The 20,816-nt window shown below is 40.3% G+C and overlaps 1 protein-coding gene across 1 annotated transcript in view; it reads right to left on the bottom strand.

Annotated features, from left to right (window-relative positions):
- The window catches only part of TRNT1 (tRNA nucleotidyl transferase 1), a 419,244-nt gene that overhangs the window by 279,487 nt on the left and 118,941 nt on the right, over window positions 1–20,816 (bottom strand). Inside the window, exon 4 of the mRNA XM_044078012.1 lies at window positions 7,079–7,205. Within this exon, the coding sequence (XP_043933947.1) occupies window positions 7,079–7,205 (127 nt within the window). The remainder of the gene's footprint in view (window positions 1–7,078; window positions 7,206–20,816) is intronic.

The following is a 20,816-nucleotide window of genomic DNA, read 5'->3' as shown; positions in this document are numbered from 1 at the left end:
AACCTGATCATAAATGTCTAAAAAAGGGCATTATTAGTATTTTGTTTCTTTATTTGGTACAAATGCTCATATATCCTGTTCTTAAGGGCTCCGCCTGTTTTCCCACATAGAAAGCCGGACATCCCAAACATTTGCCCAAATAAACAACATGTTATAGGGTATACCGAAGCCTTTGTCTTGGTAAATGTCAAGGTTTCTTCTTTACAGCTTACCTTCTTCCTATAACCTACATAGGACCTTAATTCAGCTGCTATACCTACTACCACAACTTTAGGCTGTGGAATGTCCCACGTATATTGTATTCTTATTAAACGGTGGTGGTGGTGCTGCAGTAGCGTTGTCGTCTCACAGTAAGACGCTGTCCGGTTCGATTCTCAGCTAGAGCATCTTCTGTGTGGAGTCATGCGTGAATGGGTGTACCTTCGTTGAAGGTTGTGCATCAGGGCTGGTAACTCGGCACGTAAAAATCAACTACCAATCATTAGCAGACCAGAGTTCTGCTGTGGCAACCCCTAACCGGGAAAAGCCGAAAGACACAACAACAACATTCTATTTCCAACTTGCAATCCGGTAGTTTTTTGCAGTTCTGGTCAGAATATTACTGCTGATTACATTCACTGATGTTCAATGTTCCTTTACTTTATGATGGTGATATTCTGACATCGACAATGTGGCTGGTGTAGGCAATGTGCTTTTCAGCCTTCTGGTATAGGGTTGGAGCCATCAGTAGATAAACAATTAGGTAATGACTTTTGTAGGGCCTTAGTACTTGAATATAATCCCATGTTGTAGTATATTCCAATTCTTTATAAAAATAAGTAATAGAGATTTTTAATTTTGGGGGAGACAAACCTAGTTGTGTATAAGACAGGTGCTAACTTAAAGAATAATTTTGAACTTGTAAGGTACGTTTCAAGTACCAGTAAGAAGATTCAAGATGGCACCATTAAATGTGGTTCTTGTAGTCAATGTCCTTTTATTTTGGATGTGGCGACTTTGATGCTTGGCAATAATACAAGAACTTAAATTAATTTTAAAAGTGGTAATGGTCTTACAAAACAGGTTATTTGACAAAATGTTTGGGCTGTCTGGCTTTATATGTGGGAAAAAAAAGACAGAGCCCATTGGACAAGGTAACCTGAAGGATGGTGACATTAAAACATTGTTGGAAGAAAAAGAAGTTAGGTGGCAGTTGTTGCTTAATGCCACATGCTTCCCAGGTATAAATCACAATATTCCCCTTCAACCAATTTTAGAACTTTGGGTTTAGTGAGATGATATTTAAGGTTGTAATTTATATGTCTCATTTTGAAATGAGCATATATTATTTTAATAGATATTCTCAGTGCATATTTATAACAATATTTATTACATTGCAGAAAGACTTTTAGGTTGTTTTTAATAGCTTGACACATCGTTTCTATTTGTATCAGTTTTGCATTTTGATGCTTGCTCTTTAAATTGTAGTGTTCTCGATTTTAATTGATTAATTGTTGTGTGATATAGGCATTATAAATGTTCTCCTTTGAGAGGTTTTTTAGATTCTGATGAAGTCTGGGTTCACATTGGATGAAAGCGCTTAATCTTAATAAAGAGTAATCGGAACGAAAACTAGTGTTTTAAAATTCAGATTTCTTTGGACTGGTGTGAACTTCTTAGTAAGCTGCTGCGAACACTACTGTTTTTTGTTATTAGTTTAGATTTCAGGTTTTGACAATGGCATCAATAGGCCAGCTATAACACACACACACACACACACACACACACACACACACACACACACACACACACACACACACGTAGAGCCACGCAAAACAGGAACATTCACTATAATAAGAAACAGATTTTTTTTCTTTAAAAGGAGAAAGGAGAAGGAAAAAAATATATAGTTCAGAATACACAAAGGTGTAGAGAAGAAAGTAGGAGAGGACAGATCTTAACAGACTTCCATTTGATATTTCATGAAGAGCTACTACGAAATTAAAGGCTTGGAAAGACTTGTAAATGTAACAAGATCTCTCAGTGTAGGGCAGCCACAAGGGCATGTTCAAGTTAAATAAAGGCAATATGTAAAATCAGAGTGACAAATCTGAAATACAAAAGCAAAATTTTATCACCAGGAGATCTGAAATCTAACCCAGAGGAAAAAATCTGAGGAATTGTGTAAATGTCACAGTTAGAAGTCACACAGGCATTGTGAGAGGTTTCTAGTAATACTGCATTATCTTGCAAAGTTTGTGCCTAACATGTCAGGGTGCACCATGCTTCTAAAACAGCTGTTGGAGCAGGATTCAGCATAGGAGTAAAACAATAAACGGGAAATATTTTCGGATTGCTCAAGAAACTAGTTACAGATGCTACAGCATTCACCATACTATGACATTAAGAAGTAATTTATGCTGCAAGTAGATAACATAATTTTATAGGGAACTACGATAAACCATTTAACTGCCTATGGGTCAACAGAATTTACAGAATCAAAAAAAATATTCTTACATAAAAAATGAGCTGTTAGTAAAGTGAATTGATACAAGAAATACCATGAATATGTCATGTAAAGAAGTTGGCATGCAAACAGACCACAGACGTTTGCAATTTGTACAGAAGAAAAATCTTTTATAAAGCACCTCCAAAAGTGCAGAAGATGTTACTTATTCTAAATAAAGTACAATCTAATAAAAGGCTACTCTCATCAAAACTCATCATAAGAAATTCAGCCTTATATTTCTTTTAAGGAAAAATTAATTGTGTTCATGGCATAATGTTTAAATCTTACAAGGTAATATTTGCCTATCAACACAGAAAACAAATGCATCACAGGATGCAATATTCAAATCTAGAAACAGAAAACTGCAAGCAAACAGCAACTGATATATATAATGTTTTAACCGGGTATGTCAACTCAAACAGAACAACCTAAAGAAAGTTATAGGTGCTCCACCACCTCAGAAAACCCATATCAAAAGCAGTCACTTACACCACCACTACACATACCTTAATTCCTATGTTCCAATTTGACACCAGTTTGAAGGCAAATTTAAGTACAAGGCCCTAAAGTGAAACCCTTGAATAAACAACCTCTAAATCGAAATGGAAAGACAACTCTTCATACTAAGGAATGAAGTCAAATACCCCAAGTCGATAAGCAAGCTAAAAACGGTCTGCAAACAACTTAAGGAGTAAGTTCACTCCTGGTAAAAAGACAGTTATGAGACATATCATCACCTCCTACAAAGACAACTACACACCATTATTTAAGTACGTTATGGAATTCAGAATTAACACCTAACAATGGATGGTGTTGATTACAAAACCTTTTCTAACCCTGAGGACACAGCCAATATACCCGCTGACAAGTTTAGTTCTAACTACCTCCCACTCCCTGTTTCCCTTCCCATTAACACTCAGCCTTTGATACCCCTATGAAATTACTTATGAACAGGTCAATTAAAGGAGCCAGACTTTTTAATGACCAACAGTTGGGTCTTAAGCCATTGCAGTAGCCTAGCAGGACTAATCCCGGTCAACGAAGGATGGATGGATAAATAGACAGATAAATACATAAATAAAATAACAAGACTGAAACATTGTAACCTTAAAACTACTCTCCAAAACCAAAAACACTGTATCTGAGAGTTGTGACAGAACAGCAGGCTACCTTCTATGCATTACAAAAAACAGCCTCACCAAATTCCTTGTAAAAAAAAAATATTCAGTCTTAGCCAAACCATGAGATATGTGCTTGAGGCTTGGAGAACAGCCTTAGTGGTACCTCTACACAATGGAGGCCATACCACTGACCCTGAAAACTATAGACTAATTAGTCTCACCAGCACTGACTGTAAATAAATGAATGTATCCTCATGGAACTTATTACAGTTATAGGCAACCGAAAATCCCTTGACATGAACTTATCTGGATTTGTGAAAGGTAGGTCCTGTCTATTAAATCTGGTGAACTTCTTTAAGAAGGCAGCTAAAGCAAGAGGGTACACAATGCATGCCTGGACCTGGTTAAGACCTTCACTGCAATTCCACAATCTGGTATCATTAACAAGTTTACCCACTTTAGCATTAACACCTGGCTCACTGACGCAACTCATACAGTCAGGGTTGGTGGCACACTCTCCTCTAAACAACTAAGTTACTACCGGTGTCCCTTAGGGTTCCTTATTGGATCTATTCATTTCTGGCATTTACTATGCTAATGTCCAAGTGACTATCGCAGGATTCTGCCTTACAATGTTTGCAGTAGACTGCAGACTCTGTACAATCCTCAACTCTCCAGAAGGCACTCATATCCTACAATTGGGGCTATCTCACACTAATTCCTGATGTCAGGATCATCTACTCAACTTAAACACATAAAAAATGTAGTATTATACACTTTGGGAAAATAAACACCACTGCAACTACTGAATACTGGACAAACTCTTCAAAGTTGACACTGTCATTAGAAACACTGGCACATTCATGGACAACAAACTGTAGGAAATCTTTCTAACCAGGCCATCCTGCACATCCAAAGATGTTTTTATACTCCTTTCCTCTACTCCTCCCTGATGTGACTAATAACAGAATATAATTCCCCCTTTGGCACATACCTGTGTAAGCATTTTACACTACTTGAGAAACTTCAAAGATTCCAAATAAAAAAAAAATCTGAGGTATGAGTTCCATAAGCTACACAGAGCATCTAAATGCTATGTCACTGCACTCCACGTCCTAGAGACACTCACATGGTGAATATTTTTTTTTTGTCTACAAAACCCACAAGACAAGAGAACCCGCTCCTTTTAAAGGTTTTACATATTTGACAATCTGGCACTGCCACCAATACCTGCTCTAAGGACCTAAACCTACACTAACAAAACCTGTAGAGGCCACAGATATCCCTCCCAAAAAGTACTCTACCTATGGAATAAGCTCCTGTGTCATGTCAAACAAAACACCAACTTAACTCTTTTAAAAGCCAAACACTGTAAGTGGATGTAGATCTTTAAATTCACCTCAGGGCTGCCCACTCAGACTGTTATAGACAGGGGGAAGCGACTACTAGAAATTCCCATGATTAGGCTCATAAAGGTCTACCAGAATGTTGTTGTTGTGTCTTTCGGCTTTTCCTTGTTAGGGGTCGCCACAGCGGAACTCCGGTCCGATAATGATTGGCAGTAGATTTTTACGTGCTGGCTTGCCGGGCCTAACGCACAACCTTCAACAAAGGAACGCCCATTCACGCATGTCACCACACAGAAGACGCTCTGTGAATTGAACGGGCAACGTCTAACTGTGAGGCGACAATGCTACCGCAGCACCAAGGTCTACCAGAATTGTGTAATATAAACCTATGATCTTTAGTAGTATAAACTCATGTAATCTGCAAGGCATACAACAAGACTAATCCAAAGAAAAAGCAATGCTAGCCCACCAAGTTCCAGAATCTCCCATACAGTGAAGTGGGCACTGATTTATTCTAATTCAACTAAACCATATACCTCATGTGTGTAGATTATTCTTCCATTTCCTTGAAATAATCAAATTAACAAACACAAGCAAAAGTATGAACAATGAATTAAAGTCATTATTTCTGAGACAATGGATGTCCTCTCTGAGAATGGACCACAGTTTACAAGTCAGAAATTCAAACATGTCACAATTCCACATTCCATCCATCCAACCATCTTGGCTCATCAGTCACATCAAAATCCATAATGACTCTGTGAAGAGCTGCCACTATCCATGGAATTCACCAGGCAAGTAAGGAATGGAAGTTGATTGTCAGGCCTTTATTTCATATCTCCCTCCCAACACAGACACACAGACACACACACAGACACACACACAGACACACACAATTACCACCACCTAAACACAAATTAGATTTGTCTGTCTGTTTACAGTATGCCTTTGGGATGTGGGGATAAAACAAAGCACCCAGAGAAAACCCATGAGAGCAAGTAGAAGACATTCGGACTCCATATGTAAGACACCACAGCCAAGAATCAAACTGGAGAACCTCTTGAGCCACTATCCTTGTCAACTGGATAAAATGGAAAAAGAAAAAAAAAAAAAAACAAAAACTTTCTAACACTGAAAACTCTAGTGAAGAAATGCTATGGCAAAAGCTGTCAGGTCTGCTGCCCTGCAATTCCAGAACATAAAACTATGCCATTGCAGGGACTCAGTATCTCACGAGCTAAACTACTAATAGGCAGAAGGCTGAAAAGCGCATTACCTACACCAGTCACATTGCCAATGTCAGAATATCAACATCATAAAGTAAAGGAACACTGAAGATCAATAAATGTAATCAGCAATAATACCTTGACCAGAACTGCAAAAAGACTGCAAGTTGGAGATAGAATAAGAATACAATACATGTGGGAAATTCCACAGACTAAAGTTGTGGTAGTAGGTATAGCAGCTGAATCAAGGTCCTATGTAGCTTATAGGAAGAAGGTGACATTTACCAAGACAAAGGCTTCAAAGTTCCAACAAGATAAGCAAGACGAAGTGACTATCACTTCTGTTGCAAGAAAATGTAGAATGTGAGTTGTGATATGTAAAAGTTGCAGAATGATGCCTGGAGTTGTGCCCCTTATAGAAGTCATAGGACAGCAAGAAAAGTTTGAACAACAAGAGTAGATGTTCAATACAAACTGTCCAGTGTAAATAGTAATGTCATAAATCTACAGATACTAAAGATAAATATACTGATTGTTCCAAAGATGAAAAACTGATATGAAGTAATGAAAAGTTTCAGTTACTGAAGTGTACACTGAAAATATAAAAATGTTTCATATTTGATTTGAACTGTTCATGTTATACAGATGTCCAGTGTAATAATAAATCATTCTGTCAGACAAGACATATTTTCTAATTCTAAAACAGGAGGTTGTTATATACAGTATATATCCTTAAGACTGAGCTATCCAAATAGATTGGTATGTCACGTGGTGCAAAGAAGTACTAGAGGAAAATGCTAGAAAATAAAGAGGTTAGCTCACATCCTCTGTCCCATTTATTAAGCAGCCTAAAAACAAAGCCAACACAAACATGCAACAGAGAAAACACCTTACCTGAAATACCGGAGGATTCGTAAGTAGTCCTCCTGTATTCTTTCGGCAGCATTGCCTACAAAACAAACTCTCTTGTTTTTCAAGTCTTCATACCCATCAAAGTAGTCATACAGTGTACCATCAAGACCTAGACAGCAAAGCAATATATACAACATAATAACACAAACCTACACACCCAAGCAACATAAAAATATAACATCAAAAATCACTGTTTCCTAATAATTAAAAGATTACTTCAACATTGCTATTATTATTATTATTATTACTATTTTGGTTCAGAAGCCGACAGTTTTAATTCTATGGAAAACAGTTAATGAGGTAAACCTGTTCTAACTCTCCCACAATCCTCATCCCAAGTAAGGTAAACATTTACATTAATATATTTAAAAAAGAACACAGTGTGTTATATTTCTATTAAGGCCAGTTAACTAAATTACACAAGGTCATTTAAAGCAAATTGATAATTTGATACCAAAATTGCATCCTTCCCCTCTACTTATTTACTACCCACTCCCAGTTAACTCAAAACGCCTTCTTCTGACACATTTGTCCCATGCACTTTTCGAGTTTCTTTACAACCTTTCAAGGTATCATTATCATCTCCTTGGAAAAGTAATGTTAAACTGTACAAATTAAAACAGATACCCCATACAGCTACCAGCTGTACTATAAAGTGGCTCAGCTGTTTGCATGCTAACATCTAACACTAGAGGATTAAAAGGCTACAGGTCCTACTTCCAAGCCAGGCTCTGGGATCCATATTCTAGTCCCAACAATGTAGAATATGCAAGCAGGAGGGGTTCCTAAAATGTTGCTGGCCATGAGCTGTTAGCTCACTGATTTCTATTAACACAGAGGGTCCCCTTAACTTCTGAGGGGATGACGCCCATCAGTAACTGTATGTGGATAACAATTAAAATACTTAACATACAGATCACAGGTTAAGCTACATTTGTCCATTTTTCTTAGTATCATACAGCTACAGAGTAGACAGCCTCAACATATGCTACCTTGTTAAACCTACTACACATTTACAAATCTAACAGTGGCATAACTGCCTGATCAAGGGAACTCAGTATCTTCAGCAGCATAAATCAAATATGCTGGAGGGATAGGTATGTATCATATAACATTTCTCTTCTGTGCATCCGTCTTCCACTCCACATAAAGCAAAGTACTACTTTATCCATACTGAAATATAATACTCTTGCTGAATGACTTAATATCCAAAAAGTCCTTGTTTGACTCACTGACAAAGTTTAATCAGCGATTATGAATATGTTCTCCATTGACACTAAAACAAAGGTTCAAAGCTGAATGTCTGAAAAACTATACATTTATTATTGTTATTATTATATCATGTGAGTAATGCAGTAGATTTAGGGAGCTATGTGTCATGTATATGCTGATATTAATTTATTTGTGTGTGTGTGTGTGTGTGTGTGTGTGTGTGTGTGTGTGTGTGTGTGTGTAGTACAACAGTGAATGACAGGTACATTTCAAAATGTTTTAAAGACTGTTTGTGAAACATCATGGAAAATATGCCAAATGTAGTCATATATGCTTTAATAATGTGTTAATGAATGTGTAAACAAAAATATAAGTGCCTAAAATGGGCCGCAGGATAGGTGATATGGACTCGGTCAACATGAAAAGGGAGGCAGTAAAAAAGACCAAAAAAGATGTGATCAACATGTTTGCATCTTGAGCTATACAGATTTGCTTGTTCCAAGTTATTTTACCATATTAATAGCAATATCTCAAGAATGGTACCTTCAGCAACAAAGAGAAAGTTGGCACATGATTTCATATGTATAAAATGTAAAATCATCATTGAGTGATGTGCAGGGCTGGAATTACTGAAAACTGTTTATGGAAAGTTAGGAAAACTTGTGTTGCGGGGAGGCTATATATAAGCAGTGGGTGCTAAACAAAAAAAAAATGACAGCAAAAGAAGTTGTGTACGCTAAACATACGCAAAGTGCTTGTTTGAGGTACAAATTATTAATATTAGCAATATTTGAATAGAAGACTATCATAGCCACCTGGCATTGTAAACATTGCTTTAGGTGATGTGATCACAGAGTAATACTGATGCAACATCCCAACCCTCCATGTAGAAATGGAAAAGAGGACCAATTACAGCAATGACTTCTACCTCATTAACAGCAGGTCATGCATTATGGAGAAAGGTGGCATGTGCAAGCCAACATGATTTTGTAATTGTGCATACTGAAACCATCACTGAGGGGCACACTGGGCATGAGTTATTGAAAATTATGAAATATTTCCTATTTCTCTATTTATAATGCAAAAATGGAGTCTGATACAGTTATACTGGGAATGGGTTAGGCAAGGATTTACTATTAGTAAAATATGGTAGGCAACAGTGATACATCCAAACATACAAGTATTTGGAAAATTTGTTTTTAATAGCAGCAAAACATTCATATCTATACGAGGATTATAAAAAAGTGCAAAATGTAGAGGAAAGTAAATATATGAAGCAGATAAGAAAGGCACAGTCACACTCAAAATCTCTGCAGTCTGAGATGAGCTGCTACCACTGCCATGCAACTGGCAAATAAATGCCCTGGGGGCTGTGGTGAGACCAAAGAGCAGTGCTCTGAAAGTACAGTTGTGTACCTACCATAAATGTAGATGTTAGAGTGTATTCACTGTTGCAGTCATTACAATTGGGTTATCCTGCTGGCAGGCTACCCGCAGTCGGCCCGAGTTCCAAAGTCTAGGTCCGGCATCGGCTGCTGTCGCCACCTCCCTGACGTCAGTGCGCCAGGGTTATAAAAGATGCAGCCAACGCAATTTTCTTCAGTTTTTCTTGCCCCAGATGTCAGGTGCCCCTAAAATGGTAGGCTAAATTATGCCAATAAGCATGCATACACAAAAAACAACTTTTCCTTCATCTACAAGCTAGGTTGTATAGAATAGAGAAGTACAGATAAGTCCCAGCAAGGATAAGGGGGTAGGTGAAGGGTAACCTGGACTGCAACAGTGAATACACTCGAACATCTACATTTATGGTATGTACACAACTGTAATATGTTCATCGCGTTTCACTGTTGCAGTCATTACATTTGGGTTGAATCCCAAAGCTAAGGTTGGGAGGCTGGTGCTAAATAGGATTAGGAGAGGCTATCAGGCCCTGCAGGACTGCAGTGGCAAAGCCTGCCCTGGGTAAGTGATAGTGCTTTGTAAACGTATGCACTGAATTCCAAGTTGCAGCCTCTAAGATGTCTTTGGTTGGTACTCCTCTGAGGAAGGCTGCTGAAGTGGCTGCTGCTCTGGTTGAATGTGGCCTAATGCCCTTAGGCACTGATTTGCCATGCTGTGAATAGCAGAAACGAATGCAGTGGCCTATCCACTTTGAAATAGTCTGTTTCGAGACAGGCTTTCCTTGGGATCCTGCAGCATATGCCACTAGTTGTTGTTCAGTCTTTCTGAAAGCTTTGGTTCTGTCAAAGTAGAAGCGTAGCTGCCTGTGAATGTCCAAAGAATGCAGAAGTCTCTCACCCTTATTCTGTGGGTTTGGGTAAAAAGTAGGCAAATGAATTGTTTGGTTAAGGGCCACAGTGGACACTACCTTAGGCATAAATGTAGGGTTTGTCCTTAGAGAAACCCTGTCAGGATGGAAAATGATAAAAGGTTCCACAGCCATGAGTGCCTGTAACTCTGAGACTCGTCTAGCCGAGGTAATTGCTAGGAGCAGAGCTGTTTTCCAGGAAAATAATTTTATATCAGCTGCAGAGGCTGGCTCAAACGGTGGCAGTGTGAGTTTTTCCAAGACACAGTTGAGGTCCCATGCAGGTATTGGTGCTCTCCTTGGAGGTCTTATGTTTTTGGCCCCTCTGAGGTACTGCCTTAGTAATGGATGAGAAAAAATAGGTGGTTCTGTATTGTAATGAGCTGAAATGGCAGAGGCATGAATTTTAATTGATGAAAAGGAAAGGCCTTTATCCAGCATCTCAGTTAAGTATTGCAAAATCTGAGGAATATTTGGAACAGTCGTGTCAATACCTTGTGCTGGGTTCCTATCACAGAATCTCTTCCATTTTTCTGCGTAAGATTTTCTGGTGCTAGGCCTCCTGGCCTCCAAAATAACATCCATTACTGCTTTAGAGAGAGGTGTGTCTTGAATGGCTACATTATCCGCCATGCTGCCAGGTTTAAGGTCCTGAGTTGGCTGTGCAGTATCTGTCTTGTTGGGTCAATAAGTGAAGAATTTGAGGTAATGTCCAAGCTGGGCATTGAGACAAGCTCTTTAGGATTGGGTACCAGTGCTGGCAATCAGTATCATTTTTGGCTTCTCTTGTCTGACCTTGAGGAATACCTTGGGGAGGAGAGGCAGAGGAGGAAAGGCATATACTGTTAGGTTTTTCCAGCTGAAAGATAGAGCATCCACTTTCCATGCTTGCTTGTGATAAGTCATTGTGCAGAATCTCTGTAGTTGGCAGTTGTGAGGGGAGGCAAATAGGTCTATGTCCGGGCATCCCCAGTTCCTTGTTATCATGCTGAAGACTTGTGGATCCAATTTCCACTCGTGGGGATCCATTAGGTTTCTGCTTAGTTCGTCTGCCAGAGTATTTATCCTTCCTGGCAGGAATTGTGCTTGGCAGATGTACTTGGTAAGTCAGTGCTGTGTCCCACAAGTTCATGGCTAGTTTGCAGAGGGGGTAGGAATGCGTGTCCCCCTGCTTGTTTATGTACCACATGGCTGTAGTATTGTCCGTCTTTATCAGTAGTTGTCCTGGATGAAGTAGATGCTTGAAGGCTGTCAGGGCATCCTGAACAGCTAGCATCTCTTTTTGATTGATATGTAGATGCATTTGACTTGCAGACCATGTGCCCTGAATACATCTTCCTGCCATATGGCCCCTCCAGGCATAATCTGATGCATCTGCTGTCAATGTCTGCCTGGCTGTGGGTAAGGTGAATGGCTGTCCCATGTTGAGGCGACAGGCTTTTGCCCACCATTGAAACTCCTGTTGCAGGCAGGGAATGAGGGTAATTATTGTTTCCAGGCTGTGGCAATGTTGAGTCCAAACACTTTTTAGATACCATTGAAGTTTCCTCATATGCAGTCTTGCACATGGAATTAACAGTATGCAGGATGCCATGAAGCTCAAAGCCTGCAGAATTTTTCTTGCAGATAACTGGGTCTTTGTTGCCAACATTTTGAAATAAGTAGTCAGTTGTCTGTGTTTGTCTGGAGTGAGATAAGCCATCTGGGCAGCTGTATTTAAGCTTGCACCCAGGAATATTATCTCTTGAGAGGGTACAAGTTTTGATTTATTTTCGTTTACTGTGTACCCTAGACCTGTTAGTAATCTTTTTACAAATGCCAGATGCTGTAGTAGAATGTCCTTGTTCTCTGCTTGAATAAGGCAGTCGTCCAAGTAAGGATATATTTGTATTCCTCTTTGTCTGCAAAATGCTTACTGGTGCCAGGCCTTTTGTGAAGACCCTGGGCACAGTAGATAAGCCAAAGGGCAGTGCAGAGAATTGGTAGTGCATTGAGCCAGCTATAAATCTGAGGTATCTTCTGCATGATTGTCTGACTGGGACATGCAGGTATGCCTCTTTTAGGTCTAAAGTCACAAGCCAAGCCTTTTTGCCCAGCATGGGCAGAAGCTGCTGCAGAGTTAACATTTTGAATTTTGGAATACCCAGGAATGTGTTTAGGATAGACAGGTCCAGTACTGGTCTCCAGGCTTTGTCCTTTCTGGGTACCAAGAATAGCCTTGAGTAAAATCCTTGTCCCTGCTCTTGCTGTGGTACTTGCTGAATGGCTCCCATGTCCATGAGGGATAAAACTTGTTTTTGTGCCTCTGCCCATTGATTGTGTGGCAGGTCTGGCATACCGTTTGGCCTTGGCAGGGTGTGAAAGTGGAACCTGTAGCCTTGAGATACGATATTTAAGATCCATTTGTCCTGGGTGATCATGTGCCAATTTTGTGAAAAAAGTGCTAGTTTTCCCCCAAAGGAGCTGCCAGAAGATAAGTGCTTGGTGCTGGCAGGGGGAAGTCATTGAGACTGTTTCCTGTATGGCTGTGATGTTTCCTCTCCACGTTTGGAGGTAGAAGCACCCCATTGTTTAGGTCTGTATGAGCCTTGGGGCTGTGATCTGCCTCTGGGGCATCTGTATCTGCCTCTTTGTGGCCTGTCTGACACTGGAAAGGACCAATTCTTTGTAGGCCAGTTCCTGCTAAATCTGGGAGGCTGTACCTGTAAGAAATCCTTCACTGTTTGCATAGATTTAGCTTTGTCCTCCATTTTCTTCAACACCTCTTCTGCTTTAACTCCAAACAAGGTATCATGTTGTAATGGAGCTTCTAATAGTTTTGCTTTAACATGATCTGGCAGATTCTGTTCTTTTAACCAAGCATGCCTCCTAATGACAGAACCTGTAACTGCGGTCCTGCAGGAGGCCTCTAGAGAATCAAAACCACATTGCAAAGTATGCTTTCCCACTTGTTCAGCTGCATGCAATAAATCCTGCATTTCTTTGTTTTCTGCACATTCTGAATTTGTCAACATTTTCTGTTTAAGGAGTGACATAAGATATTGCTGATATTTAAGCATATGAAACTGAAAATTTAAAGCTCTTACTGCCAAGGTAGCAGACGTATAAATATTTTTCCCCCCATCTGTCCAGGGCCCTTGAATCCCTATCAGAGGGGATAGGGTTTTTTTGCAGTGGAAGCCTTGACCACCTTGGGACCCTGAGAAATAGTTTCTGGGTCAGCAGCAGGGTTTTTGTAAAGAAATTTATGTGAATCAGGAACCCTGTAGTATCTGTCTGGCTTAACAGGAGCTGGTGGTAGAGAGTCAGGAGACAGACCGGACTCTGAAAATACATCATCTACAATGTCTAAAACAGGAGGAATAGCAAGGGGCCTGTGCTGAGGTAATAAAAGGAAGTCTCTGAGCCTTTTCTTGGATTCTGAGTAATCTTGGTTCTCCCAGTGGAAATGCTCCCTCATAGTATTCAGGGTCTCCCCAAAAGAATAATCCTCAGGAGGAGAGGCTGAAGGGATAGATTCTTCAGCATCAGAATCCTCATAGGGAGGAAGGGAATATTCCTGTTCAGAAGAGGAGTCAGAGGAAATGGAAACCTGATCTGAAGATTCATATTCTATCTCTTGCCTAGGCCTCTTATCAGGTGGGGGATGGGAACCCCTGATCAAAGTAATTAGGTCTTCGGCCATTTTAAGCATCTGTTTTTAGGCATGGAGGCCTGTCCAGGAGAATGCTGTACTTGTTTCTTTGTCTTTAGAGATGCTTTAGTCTTTGCCTTTGAAGCTGAAGTTGGTTTTACATACAACTGTGTAGGCCTGAAAACACCCTCAGAAGCCGATGCCTGCTCAGCGGCTCCGGACCCATCTGAGGGAATTAGTTTCCTAGTGTCCAATACCTTGAGTTTCCAGTGGCCTAGTCGGCTCCACGTGGGAGTCGGAAGCGGCCTGTGGCTCTGAGGTAGCGGGCATCAGGGGCTGCGAAAGCGCCTCACTGAGAACCAGCGACAGACCTAACGGAAGCCTCGTTGTCGGTTTTGGACCTCGGATGCCTGTCCTTTTCTTTTTCTTTGTGGTTTTTATAAACTCTGGTAGTCGGCTGTTCCAACGGCATTATATAACTGAATCTTCTGCCAAAGTAATGAAATGCAAAATCGTACCGATGCTTAATAGTGCGTTGGTTAAATCTAGCACAAAACCGACAACTAGCAATGTAGTGGCCAGGGTCTAGGCAAGGAATACAGTAAGAATGAAAATCCTTATGAGGTATTTGCTTCCCACAAGAAATACAATTATTAACTTTTTCTGACATCGGTCTGGAGCAAGAAAGTTTCCCCAACGGAGTACTTAGCTTTAATGAAGACTTCGGATCTGAAATTCAATTCTGAAAATCTCAGGAGTCGGCCGACCGGCACTTGTGAACTGCTTTTGCTTCGGGCACCGCGCGGCAACAAAGACTGAAGAAAATGGTGTCGGCTGCATCTTTTATACCCCTGGCACATTGACATCAGGGAGGAGGCAACAGCAGCCGATGCCGGACCTAGACTTTGGAACTTGGGCTGACTGCGGGTAGCCTGCCAGCAGGATAACCCAATTGTAATGACTGCAACAGTGAAACACGAACATCTGGAAAGGACCGTCTGCCAGCCAAAGCGCAGGAATCTCCTGGAGCGTTTGTCCATTTTTATACGGTAATATGCATCCTGAAGATCTAGAGAACACATTTAATCATTTTTTTCCAAGAATGGAAGTATTGACTGTACCAAGACCATCTGGAATTTGGTTTGCTGAACTGCCTTACTAAACTGGCTGAGATCCAAATGGGTTTCCAGTCCCCTGTCTTTTTGGGCACTAAAAAGAATCTTGAGTAAAACCCAGATCCTCTTTGGTCTGGTGGGACCTTCTAGATGAGACTTTTTTCGAGCAGATTTTGAATTTCTACAGCTGCTGCTTCTCTGTGACTAGGTGAAACATCCGGGAGTCTTGTGTGTTTTTGGATTTGAGGAAAGGGGAATAATGTAACCTCAGGAAAAGATTCCTTGCACCCATCTGTCCAATGTTATCTGTAGCCAGGCAGACTTGTGCAGGGATCATTATCTCCCGAATTCCGCCAGAGGAAGGCAATCGGCCTCCATTCCAGAGTGCTGGTAGGAGTTACCAGAAAAAGTATCTCTGGACCCTTCTGGAGGCCACCTCTGCCTCTAGGATGGCATCTTCCATGGTTTCTCCCCCCCTGCCCCACGGAAGTCCTTGTCGTGCGAGTCCTGGTTCCTGGAGTAGGGCTGTTGAGGAGTGGAGAAGTGTACACCCATGGCAGAGTCTTCCCATCTTTCTCACATCTGGCCAGCGTGTCTTTTACTTTGGGGCCAAAAAGGGATGTTCCATCAACTGGAACATTGACGAACAAATATTTAAATGGCGCTGCAAAGTCACACAAGTGCACCCAGGCGTGTCTCCTAATGGCTACGCCTGAACCCGCTGCTTTTGTCTCCCCTTTGGCTGCATGGACAATTAAGCCTCATGCACAAGTTAGAAATTGCTTCGAGGGTGGTGAGCTGATAGGTAACTGTCTCATAACCTTTTCTCATAACCCCTTTCAGCTACTGCTCCTGTGAGAGTATTTGACAGCTCTTTGATCAGATCTCTCTGTAGCCAGGTAAAGTGCACCATGTAGTTCAAAGACCTGAGAGCAAAGGCTGATGAAGCTTAAACATGCTTCCCGAACCTATCCATAGTCCTGGACTCCTTGTTAGCAAGATGGATAGTAGGACTTTCCTCTGCAAGTTCCTTCTTTGTGACTGACTCCTTCAGAGCCATGGTCACACCTCGCAACGAGGAGGTGGCCTCCAAAGTAGAAGCCTGGGTCGAACCAACAAATGCCAAAGCACCAAGGGGCATGGAAGGATCCAAAAAAAAGGAAGTCAAACCCTGTCCCTTGGAACCGGCAATAAAGTCTCAACATCAGGAGAATTTTTATTTATTTATTTATTAGGAGACCTACGGTTCTGAAAAACTGCAGGTGCTCAAGGCAATTCTTGGTTCCGGAGAAAAGGCTCTTACCGGAATCGAGACAGCCGGAGCCAGGTAGGTCAGTGCCAGTGGCTCCAAAGACTCAGCTGGAGTTGTAGAAGTATGATGAGATGGTGCCAAGGAAGTACAGGTCCTAGTGCCGAGTTGGCTGGGAGCCAAAGAAGGAGGTAATCCCCTCGCCATCAAGAGTTGGTCCACCAACCTCATGATGTACAATTCCGAGAGGCTCCTAGTGGACTGACCGGATGACAGTGAAGGAGACACAGGTGGTCTCGGTTCCACGAAAGGGCTAGGTGGATCGACTGAAGGAAAATATCTTGTCCTTGGTACAGATGTCAAAGTAATCTGCTTTGTTACTGACAAAACTTCTGGTACCGAGGCTGTAGTTGTCTTACCTGGAGCAGTGATAGGTTCATAGGTGTTTACTAGGCTAATGACCACAAGAGCCTTTTTAAGCCTAGTCATGCATCCCAAATCTCTGACGAGTTCTGATACCCTTGATAAGCGTAAGCATGGGCCTGGGAGATGAACCATTTACAGGTTACCTGTTTGCATCAGAGACATAGGTGCCAAACCAGGGATGAATTTCCATATTCCCATCCAATTGTCCAAGTTGCACTTGAATTGGATTATGGAGGAATTCTGGTTCACATGGATGGGGAGCCTGTTCAATAGATGTGCTAGTTCCTGGGACACATACCTATCTCTCCAGCAGGTCCTATTTAAATCACAGGCAAGGTTTAAGTCTTTAGAACGGGTAATTCGGGTGTCCAGTCAATCTTGCCTATCAGTGCTGAAGAAACTGTCGACACCGTAGGCTCTTTCGTTAACTTTTCAGGCAGTTCCAAGGAACTGCTCGGTACCAAATGGGTGCTTTTCTTCGGTTTAGAAGAGGAAGATGACCAGCTGGCTTCAGTCTTTGAACCAGAAATGGCCTCTTCAAAGTCCCACTTCAACAAACCTTCCAAGATCAGCTCGTTTCTCCACTCAGTTAAAGTCCTGGCAAAGAAACCATGACAGATAGCTCAATCTTCCTACAGGTGGACAGCACACAGACAATACACACACACAAGACATGCCCAACTGAATTGGGCATCTTCCTATCCCACTTCTGGCACCTCTTAAAGCAAGAGGCGCCCTTAAAATGATTTGTCAGTCACATCAGGTTTATCGGCTATGCTGGAAAAAGAAGGTTTAGGTTTGATAAAGACAGACACATCCACACACTCGCAAGAGGGGACAGGAAAGATTTTTTTTTTAGAAAGAAAAAGAGAAAGGGTATCGACTATGGTAGCCAGAAAATATTTAAACAGGTAAAGATAGTACCAGCAATAGTACGTTAGAGAGGTCTACTCAAAGGTAGAGGAAAAGGAGAAAAACATCATTCACACACACAGAAAAAAACAAGAGGAGTGGGTAGAAAGATTAAAAGTACCAAGAAGGAGAAATATAGACATACAAAAAGAGAAATTATAGAATTCAAGGAAACGAAGTACTGTAAATAAGTGCCAAAGCTTGAGCGAGGTTGAACACGTCAGACACATGAAGTGGCAAATGAGATTTGAGGTAATTTAGAGAGAAGCATTATGGGTAGAGCCATCTGTTCAGAGGCTCGGAACTTGAGCTCAGAGTCGAGGATTATGTGAAGATTGACATCATCAGATCATATTTTACGCCAAATTCTGTGAAAAAACACAAAAGGCAGGAAACAATATTTTTTCATCACAGTTTGCTGGGGTGAAGTCAAAAATAAAAACTCCTGAGAGATTTACAAAAACTGATAATTAAAAAATTGTATAAACGTCTTTCTATTAGAATCTTGAACTGTCATCAGATGAGTGGGAAGGCAAAGATGGAAGAAAAATGCAGCACCTTCTAAGAAAAAGATTTATCAGATTTGAAGTAGAACAAGAAAAAAAAAGACTCAGCAGAATCTTTTTATAGTTCAAACATAAACATCATATCAAAAACAATCACTTAGGTAAAACATTGAACTTTGACAGTCTTCTTCTGGCTTTTCCCGGTTAGGGGTCGCCACAGCGGAACTCCGGTCCGCTAATGATTGTCAGTAGATTTTTACGTACTGGCTTGCCGGGCCTAATGCACAACCTTCAATGAAGGAACGCCCATTCACGCATGTCGCCACACAGAAGACTCTCTAACGGAGAATCGAACGGGCAACGTCTAACTGTGAGGCGACAACGCTACCGCAGAACTTTGACAGTATATAATAAAATTGCACAAAGGCTTTCCACCAAACCCAGGGCAAAACCCATGAGTGTAAAATACAGAATTCCTAACAGAAAAAGGTAAGACCTCAGAATGTAAGGATCTGCTTGTGTATTTAACTCGGTAACTAATTTTTTTACTTATCTTCTTGTTCAGAAAGGTTGGTTAACTCAAACGACACATGATACAAATGTTGCCTAATCTCTCTTAAAATAGCGAAATAATAAGATTTATGGCTTTGGAACAGCAGAAAATCTTCCAACAGCTTTGCAAGCTTTGTCTCAATCCCATAAAGAAAGGAATAATAATAAAAACAGTAAAATAAACTTTCTACAAGGATTAACAGAAGCTACATTAATATGCTTCATAGTCATACAATGTGATTAGAATCAATACCAGGAGAAAAAGAACACAAACTGTATTTACTCAAGGATCTTCAGATCTCTGAAGATATGCCATAAAGAAGGCAGCCAAGCCAGCATTCTATGTAAACGCAGATCTATAAACCTTTTGGAAATCAGATCATATAGCTTTTGAGTTTTCAGTTAGGCTTATACTCAAAGTAGCACATTACATTTAATTTAGATAAATCAAAACTCTTCAACACTGAAGTAAATCACATGATTAATCCTTGCATGCAAGAGTTGGCATATCCTCAGTTTGGAATTCTTTTGAGAATGTATGCTGTCGGCACTTTATCAAGTAGCTATCACAAAGAATAATGAGAACTATACACCTTTACTGAGAAGTTTAAAAAATGATAATCACTTGGTACCTATTAAAATACTCCAGATTACTAATGAAGAGGCGAAACTTTAGAATTTGGAGACAGCACAACACATTAGCTGCTAAGAAGGCTTACAATACAATAAATAAGAGGTTAAAAACTGAAATTGGCTAAAGTAATTATGAAAATAATTTATTACGTACAGGATCAAGCAAGAAATGTTTTATTTATGTTAACATGACTAAATGCAAAATTAGATAAATTTCAGCCTATAGTTTCATACGGTATTATATTGCATGATGATTCTAATCTGACTGATGTGTTTAACAGGTACTCTACATCATCTTTCTTAAGTAAGAAACAAGCTGGTGATGAGGTATTATGTGTCATTAATGATTCTAGACCTTGTCAGTATTTTTAGTGAGGATTTGTTGGTAAAACCTTTGGCCAAAATAAAAGAAGACAGTATCCCGGGCCCAGATAACATACCTGGATGTTTTTGGCTTACATCATATAAATACATTTCAGAAACTGGGACAACCAATTTTTAAGCAAGTAATAATGCCCAACATGGTATGTGCTACTGTGCAAATAACGCCTGCCCAGTGGCTTCGGGCCTGTACACCCTGGAAGGGCATTATTTACACAGTAACACACTCTGGGGGGGCATTATCGTGCATAAAGAATGGGCTGCCTGTAAAAATGTTTTTTACTTATTTATTTATATTACTTTTTTAAATATTATTTTTGACGAGAAATTGTTCCTCAGCCTAATGTTTCAAACTGTAGTACATGCAATTGGTGTTGGAGGAAGAATTTTACATCTAAAATGTAACATTTTAAAAAATATCCAAGTATTTACTTTAGTTTGTGGTCCTTTACTCCTAAAATGTGCGGTTTACTGCTGGCCATTGGGGATTGAAGTCACTAAGTAATGAATACATTTGAGTTTCAGACTTTACTTCCTTCAGAAAATTCATTCCAACACAAATCTTGATATTTAAGCAACTTTGTAATGTTATAAGAGCAATATTTAAAATCTGTTCCTCTTTTCTGAGCCTTTGTTCCTCTCTCTATTTTAGGCTTTAACCAAATTTCTTGAGCTAAGAGGTCGAGAAGTATGCAAACCTCTTTACTGCTGCTGACAGTGGTTGATGTCACACACTCACACACACTCACATTTGCACTTCAGAAAATACATATTAACACAAATTCTATT

This window comes from Protopterus annectens, chromosome 7.part0, assembly GCF_019279795.1.
Source record: "Protopterus annectens isolate FY-2018-M chromosome 7.part0, PAN1.0, whole genome shotgun sequence".
Classification (NCBI taxonomy): domain Eukaryota; kingdom Metazoa; phylum Chordata; order Ceratodontiformes; family Protopteridae; genus Protopterus; species Protopterus annectens.
This window is presented reverse-complemented; position numbering and strand designations above follow the sequence as displayed.